Consider the following 25,570-nt stretch of genomic DNA (forward strand, 5'->3'; position numbering starts at 1 on the left):
TATCATTTAACATGGCCCCTAAGAATTCTAGTGGAACGACTGGCATCAGTCTAAATAGATAGTGACCAACAGTGAAAAGGAGAACATAGTCTGTGATCAGAATGCCTGGGGCCAAGGCTTGACTCCATCGCTTAATAGCTATGTATGTAACTTTCAGCTTTAATTTTCTCATATAAGGAAGTTAACTAGTGATAATGTTTTCCCCCAACCTCAAAGAGTTTTTGTAGGACTCAAGTGAGATAATGTGTTAAAAAATATGGCTTATAAACTACAAAATAGTAAATAAATAGCAGTTTTTGTTATGTTAATGCTATTTAAGAACTCCACATAGAAAGGACAGCGTCTCAGGACCAAAATATTTTTCCAATTTGTGTGTGTGTGTTTATATATATATATGACATATATATAATGTCATATGTATGTCATATATGTCATATGTATATATATGGATGTATATGAGTACAAAAAGCTGATTAGATGTGTAATACTGAAATATCCACATGCAAATATCCATATGTGTATATATATACATATTACCTCATACATAAACTCATAGATACTTTATGTTTTAAATGGAGATAAGGACTAAAGATCTGGGTAGACTAAAATATTTTATTCCTAGTTTTCAGATTAGATCCTTCTTGAAGCATTTTGCAAATTTATAGGGATCGTTGCCTCAAAAGCAAGAACCTTAATGAAATTTTAAACTTTTTCATAGTTCTGAATGCACTTTTGTAAATTGATTTATCGGTTCAAGGTGTCTAAATAATGTACTATATTACACACAGTGACTCACTGTAGTATGTACTTCATAATTTAGTGGATATGTTTTGAACTAATCAATCACCTTTCATAAATAGTCCATACCGGTGGCTTTTCTACAAATCATACTAAGATCATTTAATGCAGTATTTAGAAAAAAGAAAAGTATTTCTGACTACTTGGATGAACAGGGAAAGAGAATGAAAATATCAGCCTATTGTAGAATACTTGCCTTTACCCTTCACTCCCAGAGGGCCCTTTTATGACCAAGCTTAAAAGTCCGTTCTTCTTCACTAAGTCATCAATCTTGAATGCTTCACCATCAACCAGGTTCAAGAAGTTGTTTTTCTCGCCTACCTTCTACATTTAGGGATTTGAAGGTTTCATTAATGAACATCTCCATGTGGCCATCCCTCAGGCAATTTCAAATTCAACAATGTCAAACTGCAACTTAATCCGGTACAGCCTGTTTTGAGCCAGAAACACGGATTTACCATCCACTGCATAACACTTACTACGTGCAAGGTACCTTTGCTGATTGCTGTAGGTACAACTGTGATAAGACAGGCAACCTCTCTTCTCCCCTTCTGTATCCCTCCAGACGTTCTCAGCTCCACAATTATAATCAACATCATACCTATTCCACTTTCCAAATAACTGTTATTCACTTTATCCTTATTCTACCATATTTCAGTCCTCACCATCTCTTGCCAGGAATATTTAATCATTAACTAAATTGAAGGCTTCAGTCTTCTGCCTCCTATCTTGCCTCCTTCAATTTAAAAGCCTTTAACACTGGCAGAGTTGGACTTTCTGAAATTCCGATTGGCTCAAAACCAACCTTCAAATGTACCAAAAGACAAACAAGTAAGAACAAAAAGAAAACAAACAAATAAATTCCTTAGCAAGTACGTTAACATTTCATGGTGTGGCTCTTGATTCATGAATGCCACACTTCTTTTGTCCTCTTTGGCATCTGAATCACTTATAGACCCCTAAAGAAATTATATTATCTCACAAAGTCATGCCTTGCACAAACTACTCCTTTGGAACAGGAACATCTTTTTCCCTTATCCCATTTATTTAGGGACCACTTTCTCACCCTTTAAGGCTCAGCTGAAATATTATCTTCTCTTTAAAGATTTTGCCTGATCTCCCCAGGCTGGTTTTTGTGTTCTTGCCCTTAATCTTTCATTGCACATTTATAAAATCCACTATCAGACAACACTGAGGTTATGTATAAGTTTCCTCATCTTATTGTGACCTGCAGAAAGGACAAGAATCTTTCTTTGTATATTTATATCCCCAGTATATAGCTACATGAGTGTACAGCCCATGTACAAATGTTTGATCAAAGAGCAAATTAATGCATACCCTGAACAATCTCATGACGACATGATTTCTTACAGGACCATTATAGACCATGGATTTCTTTTTTTTTCTTTTTTTTTTTATTTCCTTATCCATAAGTTTGGTTCTCAACAGGCAAACTCTCTTAGCTATAGGCAAAATCTAAACTTGGATAAGGTGAAACTGTCCTGAGTAGATTCTTATTGAAGACTGACTCTCACCACCTAACCATCTTAGACTCACTAAGACTTGCATCTTAGTGAAAGCAGGTCCTACTCTGCTTCTCTTTCTTCCCATTTCAGGACACACAAAAATAGCTTTCACTATGCTAGTCTCCAGATTAAACACGTGTCCGGCAAGCAGCATGATGTGAAAAGTCTAGCTGGTCAGTGAGGTGGTGACTTCAGGAGGCTGTGAGCCCCCAGAAACCCGAGCTTTTGTATTAGTTGAGCAGATGGCATATGGCCCCTATGCGTTTTGAGCTAGAGCATTTATACATACACCTGCTCATACCACACCAGTTGGCTTACAGCTACACAGAGAGACTTTACATATAATGTGGCAGATAGGGGTTTCCTCTGTCATTCTTCCTTCCCTCCCTCTTTCTTTTTCTCTCCCCTCCTGCGCCACCTTTAATTTCAGATACTATATGTGTTATATAGGATGAATAGATTCCATAACGCACCCAAAAGCCAACTATTAAGTGATGATCCCAAGTACTTTCCTGTTTTTATGTTTTTTGGTCTTTAAACCTCTTTAATGGTTTGAGCCAATAATGTAGACTTTGGCACATGGTAGTAATAGCTGTAAGTAATAAAAACTTCCACTCTGTTCAAGGATTTTTGAGGGGTAGAAACTGTGTGCATTAGTACTTAATAAATGTTTATTGAAATAACCACCTATTATTCTGGGTGCCTGTTTGAGCTGAGCCTCTGCACCTAACCAGCCACTGCCCAGATGGTTCAACTTTAATGCACTGTCCACTTAATGGATCTGGATCAATTCCTGATTATACAAGTTTATTTTCAGTGTGTTCAAAAGGACAGAGTTCAGCAAAATATTGAAAAAAAAATCCTTACAGCTAATATCTGCCTTTCTTCTTGCTTGATTTCAGTATTTTTGTCCTGCCAAGATGTATCCTGCTAAAAAGCAAATGTGATTTACTCTTCTCCATTCTTCACACTAACTGCTTACTTCTTTTGCCTTGAATTTCACCAACTTATTTAGGAAATACATTACCTACATGTCTCCTGAGTGCACAGTCCTATTAGTCTCAGTCTACTTAGAAACTGTAGTTTCTTAGCTATATTCATCTGTGTAATGTATTTTAAAAATACTTACATCAGACCATCTGCTCAGTGCTGAGAATGTAAAAAATGAAAGACACAGATCCTCCCTCAAAGAGTTCATGCAAGAGAAGAGCCAGTCCAATAAACAGGTAATTATAGTTCTGCCTTATTACACTGTTGTTCCTGCCTTTATATATCTGAACAGCATATCAGTCTTTCACGGCACAGATTCCAAAACTAAAGCACCTCTAATTTTGTTCTTCTGTCTATATCCTGATCACCTAGCCCAAATCTCCTGAAATTTAGACTATGAATTTCTTAAAATGTGTTGCTGATATTTGAAAACTACTCTCCATCTTCATGCTTTTAAGCATACTCCTGTATATACTCCTGTATATCTTGTAGAAGGAATGGCAAAGACTCTGTAAATTCTTATTAAAGTACATTGAACTGACACCAAAACCACCTCTACCATCAGCCCCAGCAGCTGTCACCATGGTAAAAGCCCCGGCAGCCACATAAATGCAGAACAGTTGATAATGCTGCTCCAAATCCAAGTTTGAGTAATCCTTCTTAGACCCATAGGCACCTAAATATACGTGGTACAATTTAATTAATTCAAAACATCAATTAAACAAAACGTTTTGCCAGAAAAGTTTTCTTTCTATATATACATGCATATGTATACATATCAAATCTCTACTAAAATTAAGTTTTGATAAAAATTTTCTAAGTATTTTATGCATGACTCTTGACCTGCATTATCAAAGAAATGTTGCTTATGATAATGACCCTTAAATTGTTTTAGCAAAAACAAAGTATGACAGGCTTGTGTCAGAAATAATAGGTTTTCACTGAGGGGCAGGAAACCAAGGAAATTATCTGACCCAGAGATGTACTGACCCTTAAAGTTATCCTTTTACAACACTGTTTTGAACAAGAAACCAGTCCCTTCACAGACATATATTAATATAATCAATTAAACATTTTCAGTAGAGATTTATGGTTTGCTATGAAAAGGTGGATTTATTCTGAAGCTAATGCACCTTAAGATTTAGGGCTCTGTACCTGTACAAGCCATTGCCAAGATGCAGACACTGGGGGGAAGTTGGACCGGCAATGTAATGATAATTTTGTAAAATATCCAAAAACAATTTTTTATATAATATATATTTTTCCTTATGAAGCTTTAGAACCCACAAAACTCATATCTTTCTCCTGGTTATCACTTTTTTTTCCAATGTTAAGTATGCTCCTGAAATATCATAGGTCATATCAAAATGTTTAGCTTGAAAATTATTTCCTCATCAATCTCCATTATACAATCAGGTACATTCACTGTAGAAACACAAGCCTGAATATGTGTTAAATGCTACAGTGAAAATTTCATCATTACCTATTCATGTTATACCATATTAAGGGGCAGCTTTAACTCAGATTAACGACCACCATTTACTTTATGCTAGGTCACATCTCTGGACCTAGGGAACCAAAGATTTTGCATGCCAGTGGAGGAGAAACATGTAGTTGCAATGAACACTACAATTATTTATATAGCACATTTTAAAGTGAATGTTCAGTATCTTACTATAATATGGTATTTAAAATTTTTGTTGCTTTCTTTATGATTACAAATTTTATTTTGCATATTTAAAAGTTAATTCTGTTGTAATCTTTGTTCTTTGTTCCTTGTGTAGGAAATAAATCTCATTTTTAAAATTTTTTAGAGAGAGAGCATGCGAGCTGGGTGGGGAGGGGCAGAGGGAGAGGGAGAGAAAGAATCTTAAGCTGGCTCCATGCCCAGGGCGGAGCCCAAAGCAGGGCTCCATCTCACGAGTCTGAGATCATGACCTGAGATGATATCAAGAGTCAGACGCTTAAACTACTGAGCCACCCATGCACCCCAGAAATAAATCTCCTTCTAAATCACAGTACTTCACCATCATAATTTTCATGTTTTCTTAGATAGTATCAACATCAGAATAAAATTAGTAAGTACTCCATCCATGATGTATATGATGAACTCTAAAATTAATGCCACTAGGAAAATGATATAAACGAAGTTCCCTAAACACCATTAGATAATTTCTCATTAAATTTTGTCATTTGTTCCCCACCCCAAGGGTTTTATATTTACTCCTATATATAATATCTACTACATTGGCTACAGTTGTCTTAAAATGTTGGCTAAGAATTTACTGTTGAATTTTCTACAAATAAGTATTTTGAGTTAGAGAATGTGGTTATTAAATGACCAGATTTTGCCTCAACAATGAGACAATGAATTTCATGCTATCATTTTAACCAAACATATTTTAACTAAATTGAACTAAAGACAGTATATAATCTTCTCTACCAGACTGGCAGCAAACTTTAAGGAGATGATCCTGTTTTCATGATATTTCTATAGAGAACTATATACATGTCCCTTTGGTCCAATACAAATATGTGTATTTTTAAATGACATATATATGACACATATGCTTATTTTTAATGTATTCGGGGTTCTCTAATAATTAGTTTCATAAAAATTAGACTACATACAACATATTACATTCAGTCAAATCATAGTTTAAACCGGTTGCTTTGCAATTGGATTGTTGTAATAAATTAACCAAATTCTAGTTAACCAAAGATCAATCCAAAAGCCATTAATCAAACTGCAGTTGCTGCAAATATCATAAAAGAACACAAGTTCAATTTCCTTATTATCTATTCCTCTACCTACCTATATACTGAATACCTTGTTCTAGAAGAGACTTATGGTGGCTCATAAAGGTACTAGATATAATGAGATAGCATAAACGAACAGCAAGGGCAACATTAGAATATCCCCCAAAATGATTAAGTAATAAGGAATCAAAAGATGCTACCAAAACCTGATAATAAATTAAGTTCTAAGCATCCTGGCATGTTAAGGATAATCTCCCTACAGCAGACATAGAGATGGGTTTCCTAGGACTTATTTTCTCATAGAATATTCGAACTGTAGTTCATTGTTGTTATACCAAAGAAACCTAACAGGAATTATAGAGCCAGACAGATAATCTGATTCCCCTCTCTTCTCTTCTCTGCTATCACATGCTGCTCACTCCAGTCAGCCATAGTAGTCATTTTTATTTCCTCAAACATATCAGCCACTCTCAGCTAAGAGTCTCTACTCTTGCTGTTTTCTGTTTGGAATTTACTTTCCCTGGGTGTCCACTGGGTTCATTCTGCATCTCCCCTTGGACTTTGTAAAAATACCATTCTCAGTAAAGCTGACCACCCTTTTAAAAAATTATAACCTCTCTATTGATAGTCTTTATTCCCATTCCTTTATATATTTTTCTCTACATGATGTATCAGTTTCTGCAATACTCTTTATTTTTATTTATTTAATTTTGCCTGTGTCCCCTACCAGCTGTGAGCTCCATTATACCCTTGGTGTCTTTCTCCATCTGCAATTTCAGCTGATACCACTGTTGCCTAACTTGTTCTGCTCAGGATTTCCAACAAAAAGACCAAACTGATAAAATATGACATCAGACATTTGTGAGCACTCTTTGCAATGTCTAAGTCAGTGATCCTCAAGCTGTTTTCTTCAGCCACCAACATTCTCCTGAGTGGCCATAAAGAGATGGGTCATAATTTCCATAGAAATTTCTGTACCATTAAATTGTCCATAGAAACCTTTTGCACCACTAAGGGTTAGTACTATTACCTAAATAAATTTGGTATTTATAAACAAAAGTTAGGATGCAATTATTATTTATGGATTCTAACTCAGCATTCTATAAGAAACATGGTTGCCATGAAACAGCACAATGTTTTTGCCAACCTCTTTTGTCACATACGTGCATAGAATTAACTGAAAATCATACCATTTTCAGAAAGGATGCTATATTGTCAGTGATGTTTTGAGCTTTTCAGAATATTCAACTACTGCTACTCATTTCATAATTATCTTACTGTTAATTTATCTTCATCATTATCAATTTACTTTTCCTCTGGTTTATTTACTTGCGGGGATTAGTTGCCTAATAACTTAATATTAAACTGTTCATGCATTGTGCTCGAAACAGGACTCATGCATACCCTCTTTGCTAGAATAGATATAGTGGATCTTCAATATCCCAGATCCATATTTGTGAACTCACCTACTCACTAAAATGCATTTGTTCTTGGTCATTCATGGACATGTGCAGAGCAACAAAAAATTTGAGTCTCCTTGTTCACCCATACCCAACACTCTGCCTTCCTGTTTCAGCTCTCATATTGTATAATGCACTTTTCCAAATCTATGTAATGCCATATGTTCATATTTTTATGCTTTTTATTAGTGCTTTTGCTGTTTAAAATACACCCCCTACCCTGTGTATTGCTGAAGTGCTATCTAGTGTTAACAAGAAGGCTAAGGTGCCTTAGGGAAAAAAATGTGTGTGTTAGTTAAGCTTTGTTAAAGCATGAGTTACAGTGCCATTGGCCATGTGTTCAATCCTAACGGGTCATCGATCATCCATCCATCCATCCATCCATCCATCTATTTATCTATCTAGATGTCTTTAAACAAAAGCACATAAAACAAAGTTATGTGTTGATCACAGGATGAAAATGTGACCAGAGGCTCACAAGAACCTAACCCTGTATTTCCCCCAGGAGCAATGGCTCAGTATTTTCTAATTCAGCATTCATGGCAATTTTATAGAACATAATTACCATAAATAAGAAGAATTAACTGAACATGCATAACCACTCACTCAACAGAAAATTTTGTTCCACTTTAAAACTTGTTATCCTTAAATTCTATTTCTACCTACAGATAAAAATCAACAGAATAGAAAAAAGGTCCTTTGCCCTATTTAAGAAAGTAGCTCCTCCTCTTAAGTGTCAGATATTAAAATGTGATAGAGGAAGTATAAGGAAAGGAGGAATAGAGGAAAGAGAGAAAAGGAAGTGGAAAAGGTAAAAGTAAAAAGAGCTTGAATTGCATATTCTATTTTGTATTTCCTTCCTTCTGAAAACATCGCCTTTTAAAACATCTGAAAGGTTGACTTGTAAACACAAAATTATTTTTTCTCCTGTGAAATAGCTCTAAACCAAGAAATCACATTCAAATAGTACATAAAATGCTTAGAGTAAAAATAGTTATCATACGTACATTTGCATATATTTACATAAAATTTATACATATGGTCAGATTATATTAGTCTATTTCAGAGAAAAATTTAAATGTTATTAACCTGATTTCTTACTTAAATCAATGTTTCTCAATTATTTTTTATCATCTACTAACTGTTGCCATAAAATTCAGCACATCTGAAATATATAAGAAAACGAATGGTTGAGCAGGGCCAATTTAAGTGAAGGGTACTAAGTACCACCATCAAATCTGAGGATTCAATGTCAATTCTCTGATAAAATATCAAAGATGTAGCCATGAGACAAAAGGAAAACTTGGCAGATGTTCCTTCCAGAACACTGAAAGAGGCTATCAATTCTTCCCATTCTATCACTTCTTAAGCAGTTCTTTGCTTGTACTTTATAGCTCCACTGACTTCCGAAAAGTATTGGTGAGGACCATATGTGGCTCAAATGGATACTATACTAGTGCAACTGAATCAGTATTAGAGAAAGAGAGGAAAGTCCTCTTCTTTGCCTCTCACCCAAAAGGCTGTGCCTAACAGGAAGCAAGTAAGGCAGTTAAGGGCACACAATTTAAGAACAAACTCACTCTCAGTTTTAGGCAAGTACTAACCCTGCCCTTTGTTTCCCTGAGAGCCAGAGCACTGAGGGCACAACTTTTAAAGAGGTGCTCACTCTCATTCACACAAGTTCTATGGGTAGAATAAAAAGACAAAGGACAGTACATATTCCTGGGAACCAAATTAAACCAGTTTTCTTGCTGCAGGTCTATATTAATGTGCTATTGAATCAGCCCAGTACCAGTGCTTGATAAAAATGATAAACACTTAGCTATAGCATTTTATTGTAGATCAGCATAAAGTAAATATAAAGGAAAAGTCAATGACTCCCTGAAAAATACAGATTAAAATCACTGAATGGCTGATGACACATTTCAATGAGATATAATCAAAAGTAAAACAAATGTGAGTAAAGAATTGTTTCTCTAGGCAGACATTGTTACAAATCCAACAAAAGGGACACTTGAATAATCTTGCGTACGTTTATTTTTACATTATTGTGTCATGTTTTATGTACTTACTTTAACTTTATAAAATTCATTTTTATTTAATTATAAATTTTATATACAAAAACTATGTACTTACTTTTAAGGTGAATACTTGTTATACTCTGGTGGTGGGTGGGAGCAGGGTGTGATTTATTAGAATTATCACATCATATATGGCAGGGGATAAAGAAAAAAGAAATTACCCTAAGGTAACATATTCTCTCAACTAGATGCTTGTATTTGCATGGATAAAACATGAATTTATCCATCTGAATGGATAAATTTGCTCCAGCCTGAGAAATGTTTCTTTTCACCTATAAGCTAGCCTCACTGCAAACATCGTACAATAAGCAACCTATGAGCTTTTGGGTGAGTTTAGCATCCATTTTATCTAGAAACCTTGAGGTTTTTCATGGTCAGATTGTATAGAACTTGTCCTAAACCTCACATGGCTTTCATTTAGGATGTAGTGAGCAGACATGATTATTTTTGTACATGAAAAAAATACTTAGCTACAGAAGCATTTCCTCAGCTTTACATTGTTGAACTCTATTTAAGGAAGCCCTTCTCCCTTTGTATCACATATTCTTTGGATGATTTATTTCAACATCTTGTCTTTCATTTTTTTTAATTTATAAAAAAAGGAGGAAAATAACCTCTGTCCTTCTTTTTCCCTCCAGGTTTTCTTTAATTATATTCTAGAACACCTGCCTGCCTGAATAGACTCCTCTGCAATGGCAATTCCTAAAAGCTGGCTGTATTTCCCAATATGAACACTCTCTATCCTACCTCCTGTACATTGGTGAAACTATCAGAATTGTAAAATCTTTGGTTTCTCTTTATTTATCTAATGACATGAAGGGAAAAAAATACCTGTTTAGACAAATATTCAAATTACATCAAGATGTTCTCTCAAAGTGTCAGAATTTTACTACTCCAAAAATGTTCTGCAAGCAGCACTAATTCTCAATCCTTAGGCTGGAGATATTTAAAAAGAGTTCCATTTTTGGAACTAAAATGAATTAGTCAAATTCAGTTTCTGAATTCAGAACTCAATGAGAATAGGTAAACCCAAATAATAGGTTTGAGCCAAACTTCAGACCAAATAAAGATGAAGTTCAGACCTAAGTTATCATCTTAAAAAAACAAAAAATAGCAGAGATTAACAAGCAATCTCATTTATCTAGTTCCATCAAGCATCACTGTTATTCAGTAGAATCCTAATGATACTGGAATCTCCTGGCTCCTTGGAAACACTCAAAGAGAGCTTTCTGGATTTGGAAAGTATATGAGAATAAAGCAATCCTGTGTGTGTGTGTGTGTGTGTGCTCTGCCCTTTCTGCAAATATGTGGTTTGAAAAGTTGTCTTATGTAATTTTAAATCTGATTTGATCCTGAATATATAATATTTAAAACAACAGTCAAATCCTGAAAGCATTTTTATGGTACATATCAAAGTATTATTTATCAATGAGGTACAAATTCTGTTCCTACCCTAATATTTTACAAATATAACTAGTAATTACTCTTCCCATCAGAAATAACTTCAAAGTTTAATAATTTATATATTTCAAAGCACTTTAACAGATGTCACCCATCGGAGGTTCTATTTACTGTCCCCTTGTGATAGGTAAAAGAATAAGGAGAGGTAATTTAAAGGACTTGTCTGTGGTCACAAAGTATGACAATGTGATGAATCCTGCTTAGGTTTATCTCTGTTTTCTCCTTAGACTACAGATTGTTTTAAAACATATATTCTTTAAAAAGAAAACACCTGACTCAGGTTAATTATAGAAAGTAGAGATTGAAAGCAGAGTAAAAATATGTATCATTATTATTATTATTATTTTAAGATTTTATTTATTTATTCATGAGAGACAGAGAGAGACAGAGAGGCAGAGGGAGAAGCAGGCTTCCAAGGAGCAGAGAGCCCGATGCGGGACTCGATCCCAGGACCCCGGGATCATGACCTGAGCCGAAGGCAGACGCTTAACCATCTGAGCCACCCAGGCGCCCTGTATCATTATTATGAACAATAACAGATAACCCCTAATGTTTTCCATGTACCAACATGAAGCACTTTACAGTTTTAACAACGATTACATAAGGCCTATTATGAACCCATTTTAATGGAGATTAAGCTGACAGAAACATTAATTTCTAACTAAATGGTGATGCTGAGATTCACACTCAGATCTTCCTGACTTATGAGCCTGAGGTAGGATTTAACAACTAGGCTAAACTTCCTCTCTATGCACTTGCATAATCTACCAGTTCATTACCACTCATACTAGGTAATATATCCTCTACATGTTTATCAGAAAACTGAAATATTCCTTCTATCTTTAACACTGAACACTCCAGACAGCTCCAAAGTAAACTATCTCCTTCCCCCAACCTTTTTTCTCTTTATTTATTCCTTCTGCTGGGTTATGGCAGATTTTAGAGCAGGGTCAGGCCATCTTAGGAATTAGAGAGGTGGCAAAATCCATGACCATGGGTCATCAGGATGGGAGAACCATCATTCAGATCAGGCCTGTCTCTCGGGCCTCACGTCTTACCAGTGGACTGTATCCTGGAAGTGGTCTGAGAATTGGTGTAGCTTTAGACACTCACACTGACAGCCCTGAGGGAATGGTGTTCACTTAGATGCATCGGACTCAGTAACATGTGGAAAATGCCCCATAGTTGTGGGACGTATTAACAACGTGATAAGCTGTCTCTCTGCCTGGAATGTATGAAAAAGATCGTTTTAACTTATAAAACCACAGAAGAATGCAGAGACACCTGAAGGGAAGGGTATAAGAAAGCCAATATGGGTAACCTGTGCAGAAGTTTTCAAGAGTGTGCTCTGGAAGAAGAGTTACCAGGCTCCTCATTTAACATTTTTCTGAGGAAAACAGTATTCGGAGAGATCAATTTTGGCTTTCTGAGTTAATATTCAATTTTATTATAGCTTCCTTTTGTGTATTCGCTACTTTACGATCATATATGTTTAGTTTCGAACCCCAATTTTTTGCATTTTCTTCAAGAGATGATCATTCTAATAAAAATACTAACAATTATAAGTAATGTAGTTATAGCTGTGTTAACAGCAGAATTCATACTGAGGGAAATTAAAATCTCCATTTTTCTTGTTTTTTTTTTTAAAGATTTTATTTATTTATTTGAGAGAGAGAGAATGAGAGACAGAGAGCACGAGAGGGAAGAGGGCAGAGGGAGAAGCAGACCCCCTGCTGAGCAGGGAGCCCGATGTGGGACTCGATCCCGGGACTCCAGGATCATGACCTGAGCTGAAGGCAGTCGCTTAACCAACTGAGCCACCCAGGCGCCCTCCATTTTTCTTGTTTTGAAATGACTGGATCAGTTATAAATTAGTGAAGTTTAATCCTGATTGTCATATGTTGAGACACTGAGAAACAAGCAAAGTATGAGGAAAATTCTGGAAATCATGTCATAAATGAAATGCTTGAGATAAAGTTAATCTTTTCAAGTATTTAAAATTGGGGGGTGCAAAATACCTGCCTTCAAATATTTTATTTTTTTAAGATTTATTTATTTGAGAGAAAGAGAGAGAATGGGTGTGAGCCAGGGGAGGGACAGAGGGAGAGAGAGAATCTCGAGCAGACTCCTCACTGAGCGTGGAGCAGGATGTGGGGCTCGATTCCAGGACCTTGAGATCATAACCTGAGCCGAAACCTAGAGTCAGATGCTTAACTGACTGAGCCACCAGTGCCCCTGCCTTCAAATACTTTTAAGAGCCAAATATAACTCAAGTTCCTAAAAATTTAAGAGTGTCCTAAAGCTCTTCTCACCACACCTCCAGTGCATCCCATTTCTGTGAGTTTCCTGTGCATTTAACAGCTGTCAATCCAGTACATCCAAGCACCACGTTTGTAGTGAACAAGATCTCTTTCCTCGGGAAGCTCACTCACTTTCGGAAATACACTCTCTCATTTTCATACTTTATTGTATGCTTTTGTATTAATTCTATCCTTCTTTTTATGCTTGCAACAGCCTTGTGAGGTTAATATTGTTGTTCCTATTTTATAAGTGAATGAATGAGAAAAAATAAGTTATTTGCTTAAATTTCACACCATTCTCAAGTGGTGGAGTCACTATTCAAACCCAGCTCACATGACTGAAAAGTGTGTTTTTACCACCATTCCTGCCCCAACTAAAATAGACCTACGGCTACCTGATCACCCATCATATTACTGCATAAGAATTTCTGAATTCAGAAAGAGATTATAGTGAATGAGATTTAAAGCCCCAGGCAGCTCTAATATTAAAAATAAGTTTTTAAAAAAGAATAGATTATTTTTCTTTTTGATGAAAATATTTGATATTTACATAATATTTAGATTTCATTATTAAGGAAACGTGATTTGCAAAAAAAATCTTTGTGATAATGCATATTTCATAACCAAAATTGCACAAAATTTGTTTTTGCTAAATTCCAAGAGAGGTCATTGCTTGAAAAAAAATAATAAAAAGAGCTATCCTCTGAAGTAGTTTCAACTCCTTCCTCCTTAAAGCTTCAATTTCTCCCACATATCCTTCAGCTCAGGGTAGAAAGTTAAAAATGGAGTACTGTGAAAAATTAGACTTTGTCAGTGTGCCCAGAGTTTACAAAGAATCAAACTTAAACATAAGTCAGAAACCACTGACAGCGTGAAGAGAGTAGCACTAAAAAATATATGTATTACAAGAGATTAATAATTGGAATATTAGTTCCCTATGTTTTTCATCATAAATTCCACTGTGAAATCTTAATTGGATCTGAAACAGAATGCACCACCTCCTTCTGACCCTAACCCTGAATCCTCTTCATTCATTTGTATATACCTTCCACAATCAATTGGACTCATGTTTCCAACAAATGACCTAATCAATGGGAAAAACAGTCTTGTTTCAGATCATTACACTCCACAACTGCTCTCCCAAATTCACTGAACATAGCTGTTATACCACAGGTAAAAGTCTATTTGCAAATGTTATAATGATCAACCAAAAAGATAACTTACCCTTTGCAATAAAGCTTGTATTTTTAATTTCAATGTCAAGCTTTATAATACCATCCCATCATTTGATACTAATCTTTGTAGAAAGCCCATTTCCAAGGTTGCGTATCTGCCGTACAATTCAAGTTACTTATTTTAGACGTGGCTTTGTATCTCTTTATATACTCCATGTGTGACTAGCATGACAAATCAGCTCTCTCCATGTGCGACAGCCATGTGATATTCCTCACCTAATTCCTTAGCAATCATTTTTAACTGATGGTAGCTTCACTTTTCTTATATATAATTACATTGAGTCCCAATGACTATAACTCACCGGTATCTGCTTCTCCTGAATAAGCAAAATTAGTTAGCCGCCTAAATCCAGCTCTGTTATGATTCAGTTGAGAAAATTATATAAACTCTGTCAAGGATAGAGTGGGTGTGAGATACAGAACTGAGTTTCTCAAATATGTTATGAAAAAGAAAATGCTGACTTTTATTTCTTCGTCACTTCAAACCAAGTGCAGAATGTGTAATCTTTTACTCTCCACACACATTCTGCTCCAATGTGGACCCTTAAATGACTCACAAATCAGAAAAATCTAATTTAAGTAGGGTTTGACTAATTTCACTAGTGATCATCACAAATCTTTCAAACTCACATCTGTTGAGCATTATGTATGTGTTGTCCAAATCTTGATTGTGTGTTTTCAGTTAAATACCTTAAAACATGTCAGCATTTTAACTAAGAAGATAAGTAAATATTCTAAGGGAAGCATTCTTATCAGATAATTGCACACTGTTTACACACAAAACTTGCTGGAATGATGTTAATCATTTTGGTTCTTGTAATTACCATTCCGGTAACAGAGCCCCATCTTGAGAAATTAGTCTTCTGCCTTTATCTTACAGAAGACAAGGATTCTAACTTGACTAGGAACATAGATGGCCTTACCGTACTATCTTGTTCCCCCTTACCCCCACCCCAACACACATATACACATCTTTTGGGCTCTATCTCTCTCATTCGCTCTTTTGCTTGTATAGTGACAGCTCTAAGGATAATTCCCAGGCTTTTGGTCTGAGAAGACCTAAGGCTGGCTGAGCCCAACATGAGTATTTTCCTGACCATTTCCTTTTCTCTAGATGCCATATACTGGGATGTGTTCAGACCTTCCCTTATACTGAAATAGTAAGCCATGAGATGCAAAAGTAAACTCCACTAACTTTGGAGCCTGTCTTGCTCCAGGTCTACCTAACAAATACTCCATGGGCCCACACTAGCTCAATGGAATATTGCCCTGCAAGGTAAGGGCAGTTGGTTACAAAACTCCTTTATCTCTTTTATAACCCCCTCTGGGATGGGCTACTGGTCATCCCACTTGTCTGAAAAGGTAATTTTATCAGTTAAAACTCCTTAAGTATATTGTATATTTCATATACCAAAGATGAGAATTTTTAAAGGATGACAGTTTTAAGAAAATGGAATGAAAGTCCTAAATACTTTCTTCCCAGACTCTCAATAGTTTGTTCTTTTTGTACACCTTATTCTGAAAATTTCAGTTCTACAGTTCATTTTTTAATATTTCTGTGTCCTGGCTAAATACCATTTAATCTCTGCATTACTACCATTGCTTATTATTCTAACCATATTCAGTTTCAAGACTTGTTAAATTTTAGTAAGTAGTATAAAATGATTTGACAGCCCCGTATGTGTATTTGTTCTTTTTTGAATACACGCCATTTTAAAGGTAAAGGTTTCAAAAACTATGTTAAAAGAGCTTGGCAGTAACACAACATGATCAGATACTTTGCAAGAAAACAAAATATATTCATAGACCTAAAACACCTTATTCACATTTTTTCCAGAAATTTACTTCTCAGAATTGATACAAGCATCCAGATTTGTTTTCTAACCCTTCTGAATTATAGCTCTAATGATTGTTCCCTTACTCTACTTATTTTACTTCCAAATGTATCAATAACCTCATTTCTAATAGGAGAATGGCTCCTTTCTAACTCTGAAGATTTAATCAGCATTGACCATGAAACAGAAATTTTATAGCCTCTAAAAGGGATCATCAGGAGAAATTGTCATTACTAAATCTTTTCAAACATTAAATATAATTCTATTCATTGTTTAGATTTCAACTCTCCTGTGACTATATTAAAATGTACGACATTCGATTGCACTCTCTTGAGCTACTTCTTCTACATTAGTGAACTCTGAGTATCCATTATTTTCTAAAACAATGTTTATGTACAATTATGAGGTTTAAGTATTTGTGGCTCACCTTCCAGTGTAAAATGGTTCATTATATTTTATAAACAATGGAGGAAAAAGCTCTTGTTGTTAACTCTAGATCAATAAACATCTTGGAATCCTGGACTGTAGAAAATATTATTGCCTGAGCTCGAAAAAAAATCAATTTCCCTGAAACATATTAAATTGATGTGCTTTTGAGAAATAAGATCAATTATTATATAAAATTATGGACATTACCTGATGGTATTATAGATTTAAACTTGACCCACGTTTCAGATGAATCCACGCCTCATCCCTAAAAATGGGCAATGGACCATCAGCCAATAAGCCCCCCTCAAACGAGTTGTAGTATTTATTCCAATTCATACTGACAGCTTAGATAGTTTTATACCTCCTTCAAGATTTCAAAACTTTCACATGTATTCTCAGAAGAATCCAGCAGACACCACCTTAACCAAGCAACCAAAGTCAACATCACTACTAATGAATATATCAACATCCGTATCTCCTGACAGAATGCACTGAGAAGTGCACAGCATTCCTTCTGTGGCATCCTTGGCAAAACTGCATCACTTAAAATGTCTCCATTAGGAAGAAACATGAAACTAAGCTAGGTTGTAAAATATGCTACCAAATGGTCAAGAATGAAAGACCGAAGAACTAGCCCAGACTGGAAAAGACTAAGGAACAAGATAAATGCAAGATGTGGCAGTGGGTAGGCTCCTATCAGAAAAAGTACTGTAACAATTAGAAAATGTTGAATACAATTTGTTGATTAGTAAATAGTATTATACCAATGTTCATTTCCTGGTTTAAATAGCAGGTGTCATCATGTAATGATACTAACATTTGGAGAAGATGGGCTTAGGAACAGTACTCAGCAACTTTTTGGAAGTCTGAAATTATTTTAAAATAAAATGTGTTAAGGGGCGCCTGGGTGGCTCAGTCGTTAAGCGTCTGCCTTCGGCTCAGGTCATGATCCCAGGGTCCTGGGATCGAGCCCCACATCGGGCTCCCTGCTCGGCGGGAAGCCTGCTTCTCCCTCTCCCACTCCCCCTGCTTGTGTTCCCTCTCTCGCTGTGTCTCTCTGTCAAATAAATAAATAAAATCTTTAAAAAAAAAAAAATGTGTTAAATGTTCACCTACTTGATCTCCATTTTACAGTGTGAGGATAAAATTTTATTATGCTTTAAGAGCATTGCTCAAAATGAGAAACTTGTAAGTATAACCTAGGGTTTCTATTCACTGATCTTTCTACTATATAAAGTTTCCCCCAATACAATTTTAAAAGACTCTGTCCTACTTTCGAAGAAAGTGATTTTTTTTTTTTGCTTTGATTTGAAGATTGTATAAAAGGATTATGAAATCACAGAGGTATCCTCATACAAGCATTTGTTCATGGATCCATGAATTAGTTCCTCTGTTTTTCCCACCTCGACAGCTGTAGATTACCTGTAGAATTTACTACTTCCCAATGCCATCTGGTTACCTGCTTGGCTTATCAAACAGATTAAATTTTATGAAGGAGAAGAGGTTTTTTGTTTTGTTTTTTTATTTTTTTTATTTTTTAAAGATTTTATTTATTTGGGGCGCCTGGGTGGCTCAGTCGTTAAGCGCCTGCCTTCGGCTCAGGTCATGGTCCCAGGTCCTGGGATCAAGCCCCGCATCGGGCTCCCTGCTCTGTGGGAAGCCTGCTTCTCCCTCTCCCACTCCCCCTTCTTGTTTTCCCTCTCTCACTGTGTCTCTCTCTGTCAAATAAATAAATAAAATCTTAAGACACAGTGAGAGAGGAACACAAGCAGGGGGAGTGGGAGAGGGAGAAGCAGGCTTCCCACAGAGCAGGGAGCCCGATGCGGGGCTGGATCCCAGGACCCAGGGACCATGACCTGAGCCGAAGGCAGGCGCTTAACGACTGAGCCACCCAGGCACCCCTGTTTTGTTTTTTTAAACTATGATACCTATCATGGAATAGGTCCTTGATAAGTATTTGAAGAAGAAAAGAGAGAGAGAGAGAGAGAGAGAGAGAAAAGAAGAGAGAGAACACAAAACAGCTTTACAGCATGCCAAAGAGAATTTGGGGGATATAATGTTAAGCGTATTTATACAAACCACGCTTTCTCTCTGCTGATCATAATCACAATGACAGATAATCAATATAAATCATGCAAAATGATTAGGATGAAATTCCTTCCAATATAGTTCTTATCTATATATGCTTGAACCAGCAAAGGCTTGGTGACTGTCCTGCTGTTTACCTAATTCTGTCATTTATCTTGGTGAGTTACAGAGACTGCTGCAATTTCTGCGACTCTGTATTAATGAGCCCTGCATATAAAGCTTGTCAAACAATTACAGTGCACTTACCACAGAAAGGCCCGATATCATCATTTTAGGTTATCTCCTGTCTTTTGCACTTAAAAACAGCATGCGTACAATGTGAAAACACAATGGTATATCAGGAACGTTATTTTAATTTTTGCTTCTCCCACCACCAAACGTATGACATGTAAAATATGTACCAACAAAAACACATGTTAAAGATGACAGCATTTTTAAATGACTTTGATCAACATAATCAGAAAATTTAGAGCTAATCTAGACTATCTAGTTTGACTATAATTAGGTTGATAACTGTAAGCTTCCTTTCCTCCATTTTAAGCCGTGTAGTCAGTCTCACCTGATAAAGCCTCTGGTAATTATAACCTTCATTTCTAACCTAAGATAACGTTGAAGAGAAAATGAGCAATATTAAACTGAATTAATAGTAGGCTTTTTTCATTTTAGTGGCAAATCTGACATGTTTTATTTCCCTCATAGTTTAAAGGAAATAAACAAAGACTCTGAATTATTGATTTTATGTGAAGAAAATGCACTTAATACTTTATAGTTACATTGGATATTATAGGAACTAAAAATAACTGCCAAAAGAATATTTCTAAAAATCTAAACTTATTTGTATCCCATAGAGCTGATACATGTGCAAATTCCTTCCGAAGCCACAAGAGTTCCACATTTCTGTCAGTAAAGAAATAAAAAGAACAAGGGTCTTCTTAATTCACTCTGGTTATAAAAATAGTATGAAAATTGGTTTTCCATATATACAGAAGGAAAACAAACTATTTGCTTTCTTCTAAGACTGGAGCCAGCCTTAAGTAATCTACATATTTGGAGAACACTTTTGCATCTTTCCCCTCCCAAATGTACAAAATAGAAATGTTACCATGATGAACATGCTCCTCCCTAAGTAACTAATATTTGTGATTATTTTCTTTTTGTGTATTTAATATAAATTTGCCCAATTACGGAACCTAATTCAGAATTCAATTTTTAAACACAATCTATCTTCAAGATGAAAATTTCTGGGGGCACCTGGGTAGCTCAGTCAGGTAAGGGTCTGCCTTCAGCTCAGATCATAATCCCAGGGTCCTGGGATCAAGTCCCACATTGGGCTTCCTGCTCAGTGGGGAGCCTGCTTCTCCCTCTCCCTTTGCCCCCCCTTTCATGTTCTTTCTTTATCTCTCAGAAATAAATAAAATCTTTCTTAAAAAAGAAGAAAATTTCCTTTCTGGAACACTGAGCATAGCTTCAGTTATCAGGAGACAGAGAATCTCTTGGTAGGAGATAGTGCTGAGGTGTAATTAAATGCACTAAAAATGCTCACCAACACTTTCCAGCAAGCTTAAATTTATTTTTTTTTTCCAGCAAGCTTAGATTTAAAGCAGAGTGAATTTCTGCATTTCTATATATTTGATTTTGAATGGGATAACAGGTATAAATTCTCCCTGAATGAGGAGGGAAAAAGGGGGAGTAGCAGAAAAGGCAAGAGTGATGTTAACAGCTAGAGAAGCAGACATTTCAGTGAAAGTAACAGCCCAGAGCGCAGGGATCCGCTGGCAGCCCATTATGGTAGGAGAGATAAAAAACGCATAATACCCAGAACAGAGGCCGAGGCCCATGGGCTTCTCTAGGCATTTTTTTTTTTTGTCAGATGAGTAAGGGACGTTAAGTGAGAAATGCCAAGGTGAGGAAAAGACTAATCTAGAAAAGTGCCTTGTGATGCAATGAGATGGCTAGAAACGGCTACTTCCTGTGTACTTCAAATAGCCAATTCAGGAGGCATTAAGTCACAGGAGGAAAAGAAAGGACTCTGTCGCCTCATTCTCCCTGTAAAAGGACAAGAAAACAGGAATGACGGTAATTAAGAAATACTCTTGGGGAATGGCGCACTGTTACTCTTTAAAACGGTACTCTGCACAGCATGGCGACTACAGTTCATGATCTTCCACTGCATATCTGAAAATTCCTAAGGGAAGAGATCTTAAAAAGTTCTCATCGCAAGAAAAGATAAAATTGTAAAAATGTAAGTATAAGGTGACAGATGTTGACTAGGCTTATTGCAGTGGACATTTCACAATACACAGAAATACTGAACCATTTTGTTGTATGCCTAAAACTAATACAATGTAATATGTCAATTATGCCTCAATAATAACAACAACAACAAAAAAGTTCTGCCACAGTAATGTCTAGTGATTGTTTCCTTAAGTCTATACATTTAGATTCAGGAGTTTATTAGTTGGTATCACAAGAATAAGGTGGGATGCTAATGATAAATGCCAAATTCTAACACAGCCCAGAATTGCATACCATAAAGGTCTCTTGGTGAGGGTTCTAGAAGACCTCCTGGTCCCCTTCAACAGACTGTTCTGCTTTGATCTTGACTTATTATGTTAGACCCAGTAAATTGGCTAAAATAATAAGGTCACAGCATCTTCTGACTTCATTATCCTCAATGTCCTAAAGACCATATTTTATTTACTGTATAGTCATTTAACTGATCTTGTTGCCCACCAGCCATAAATATGATCTCCAAATTTAACGGTCTTAAAAATTACAGGTATCATTTCCCTGACATTAGAATTCAAGATAGAATCATCTGCTTAGACTATTTGCCATAGTCTAATCATACACAAATATAAAAACATGCTGTTTTTCTAAGCACACCCAACACAGACTATTCTCCTAAATAACTGCAATAAGTTTAAATACTACTTAGTACATAAAATAATGCCTGTTTTCACCTGAAGGATCACAAATACAACACTGGACATATAATACAACAAATCATCCAAATGCGGTCATCTTATAAAAAATATGTAGTAGATAAACAGAATGTCTAGGTTAAATGAATACATGTTCCGAATATTTTTATCTCATTTATTCTCAGAAAGAGACTTGAATTATAGGTATCGTTGTTCCCATTTTAGAGATGAGGTAAATTTTAGTAATATTAGGTAATTTAACCCAAATTCTATAACTACTAGGAAGTGGTAGAGTCCACAATGAAACTGTAGTCAATTTAACACACACTGTAATATCCATTATGTGATCAAATTAAGCTATCAAGTTTATCAAGGACATTATATTTTCCAAATTAAGTAACTAGATTTTGTCAGGAAGACTAAGAGTCCAACCATCTAATTAGTATAGGTTTAAATACATGTCTGTAAAAAGTAATGATTGCATTCCTTCTTTTCTTCCCATGAACATCTGCCTCTACAGGTTTCCACATCTTCATTTATATTTTTTTTCATTTTCTAGGTCTTGTGAAAACTTTTGTTCATAGCCATTTCCTCCCTCAATTTAAAAAAAAGGAAAATATGTTTATTCTACATAACCCAAGTGATCGAAAATGTAGAGGCCAAAGTCATTATTATAACTTTCTATTCAGAGCACCAACCTAAGAAGAATCATTTCATCCTCTCATATAGACAATCTAAACTATTCAAGTTCTCTGCCACCTCCTTCCGAGCAAATATAAATTGCTCCTTTGAAGCCTTTTGTGTCTATCAATTCCCTTTCCATCTCAAATTATTTTACTGTCCTTTTTCTGGACTTGTCTGTTTTTGTCAATCAAGGCTTTATTTTTCGTTTTGTTTTGTTTTTAACCTATTTACCATCCTGGACATTCTTTTTACTGTGAATGACAGTATTGGACTCCCAATATACAGCCTGCCAAGAGATAAGCACAAACTTGTTTCCTGTCACATAAAATCTACTAAGTGACGGTGTCCGATTAATCGAAAGAAAAGCACAGAATATCTCTTTCACTAATCAAGAAACCACACAATTTCTCTTAGAAAAATATCAATAGAATTGCCTAGTAGCTTTATATGCATTTGGAATTTAAGTCACCTAGGGGTATGCATTTTTGTAATTCTAAATGGCCTTACAGGGATTCAATATGAGCATTCTCAATTATGATGTGAAAATTTTAAAATTTAAAATAAGGGTGTTTTTAAAATTTTAAATTATGTTTATTTCAAAATGTCAACCTCACTCAGGCAACTCCATTTAAAACTAAATTAACGGGAATATTTCAGTTGTCTTTAGAAAACTTTACATTCCCATAAAAGTGTGATTTCACCCAATAACTACTGACTCTTTATGAATTCATTGAATATTATATACCTATCTACTGAAAAAAGTTTGATGAATCTGTTAACTATGCATTAAAAATAAATGAAATTAAGGGCCTGATTCCTAGTCAATAACACTGCATAATGATTATTGCTCTCACTTTGTTGACAAGAAAATGAATGAGAGATTGAGAGAGAACTGCAGGAAATGCACAGTCTATGTGATGGTACTATTGAAAAAGGTACAATGGCTATAAAAAATATATGCACAAAAACCCTTGTGTACTTACATATCCTTTCTTAGGGCAGAAAAATGCTACCACTGGGCCACAAAAACATCCTAATCCACATCCCTAGAAACTCTTTAACTTGTTCAGGTCCTCTTTGTTTACAATACAGTATCAGTCAGTATTTATAAAATATAGAGGCATCAAAGGAATAAAATAATAAAGATTACTTTGACTTATGTAGATACTCCATCAACAAAAACAGATTTTTTACTCTTCCTTAAGATGTGTTCAAATGAAACAATGGCCCATGGAATAAATAACAAAGATTCTTTCTCAGTTATTCAAAGTTGTAAATTCACTCATGGATAAATTCATCAGTTTGCTGTGCTTCATTTTATCAGGAAGAGACGCAGAACACTGGCCAAGTGAAGAGCAGAAATGCAGATGTATAGATATCTGGCCGGCGCGCGCTACTTAGAAACTCTTTACCAGTACCGAGCACCAAACTGAGAAATTTGGGAAATGTTTACATAAGCAAACCTGCAGTAGAGTAGAGACTGGGAACATGTTACGAGGATGGTAGGGCCATGCTCTCTCAAAGGGCCCTTCAGTTCAGAAAGCACTTGAATGGAAATCCCCTACCCAAATATTCACACAGAAAGAAGCTGTGAAAAAACATCCCAATTTGGCTACCACTTGGCCCCCAAACACGTAGCACAAACTGCCCATTTTTGTCTGATACCAATTAGAAACTGACTTCTGTTCCCATTCATTTTTAACTGAAAGGAAAATCCAAAAAAAGAAAACAAAACAACGGATCCATCTAAACAAGACCACCACTAAGAAAAGTGGGTCAGAATTGCTCATAATTGAGGGACAATAGGCTCAATAATTTCACTTTGCAGTCTTTAAATTACAAGTATCAGAAAAGCAGTCTTACACAATTCACAGCGCTCACCATGAGAGACTCTGGACTCTGAGAAACAAACTGAGGGTTCTAGAGGGGAGGGGGGTGGGGGGATGGGTTAGCCTGGTGCTGGGTATTAAAGAGGGCACATACCGCATGGAGCACTGGGTGTTATACACAAACAATGAATCATGGAACACTACATCAAAAACTAATGATGTAATGTATGGTGATTAACATAATAATTAAAAAAAGAAAAAAAAGTTAATGAAAAAATAAATTACAAGTATCAGAAAAGCATATATAAGCATAAAGTTAGTATGTGCATTATTTATATAGTACTCCCTGCCCCCAAAAAAGAAGCTAAAAAACCAACTGCCTATAAGCACCCACTACTCTTCATTTATTCGTGAATATTCTTGTTCTAATTTTGGAAATAAAAGTTTTACTAGTGTGCCACAATCATGGTTAACTAGGCATCTGTAGACTCCTCCTCTGTTTCTAGAAATAAACATCACTCCCTAAATTATGGCTTCAACGTATGGATAACAATCTGGACTATAATTTCAAAGTGGCTAATGCCAAGAACTTCATGAACTATTTCACAGGAGTAATAATTTACGTTTTCCACCCCCAAAGCAAAAAGAGCAGTTCTCCATCCAAACACAGACATTCACAATAATCATTTGTGACTTTGAAAGGCCAAATGCCCTACCTTTCCTACATAGAGAGGGTCTGAACCCATGTATTCCTCCAGCACAAAGAACTGATTCCACACCCAGCTGCGCTTGGTCCGGGACCTCCCTGATTGGAAATAGGGCTTTGATCTGGACCCGGAGAGCTCTGCTTGACTCATCCCAGACAAACACAGGAAAAGAGCTATTAGCTGCAGAAAATGGCAGAACTCCACTTTGCCCAACTTCATCTTTTTTTTTTCTTTCGTTTTCCTGTGTAAGAAAAAAACCTTGACAAGAGAAAAGGCACAGTTCCAGTTGGCTTAGTAGCTCTTGCCTCCGGCAGGGTGTCAGCTGGGAGTCCAGAGATAATAATTTGTAGAGTGTTCGATTGCAAGGGGTCACCACTGCTGAATAACCTTCGCCAAAGAATGGTGTAATAGGTACCTAGCAGAACAAAAAGAAAAGCTAGTGTCAGAAACCAAAACACATCAT

At 35.9% G+C, this 25,570-nt stretch overlaps 1 protein-coding gene across 1 annotated transcript in view; it reads right to left on the minus strand.

Annotated features, from left to right (window-relative positions):
- The window catches only part of CDH7 (cadherin 7), a 116,789-nt gene extending 91,463 nt beyond the window's left edge, over positions 1–25,326 (minus strand). The window contains 1 exon segment of the mRNA XM_021686406.1: positions 25,117–25,326. Within this exon segment, the coding sequence (XP_021542081.1) occupies positions 25,117–25,326 (210 nt within the window).
- Positions 25,327–25,570: the final 244 nt, after the last annotated feature.

Source organism: Neomonachus schauinslandi, chromosome 14 (genome assembly GCF_002201575.2).
Source record: "Neomonachus schauinslandi chromosome 14, ASM220157v2, whole genome shotgun sequence".
In the NCBI taxonomy this organism is placed as follows: domain Eukaryota; kingdom Metazoa; phylum Chordata; class Mammalia; order Carnivora; family Phocidae; genus Neomonachus; species Neomonachus schauinslandi.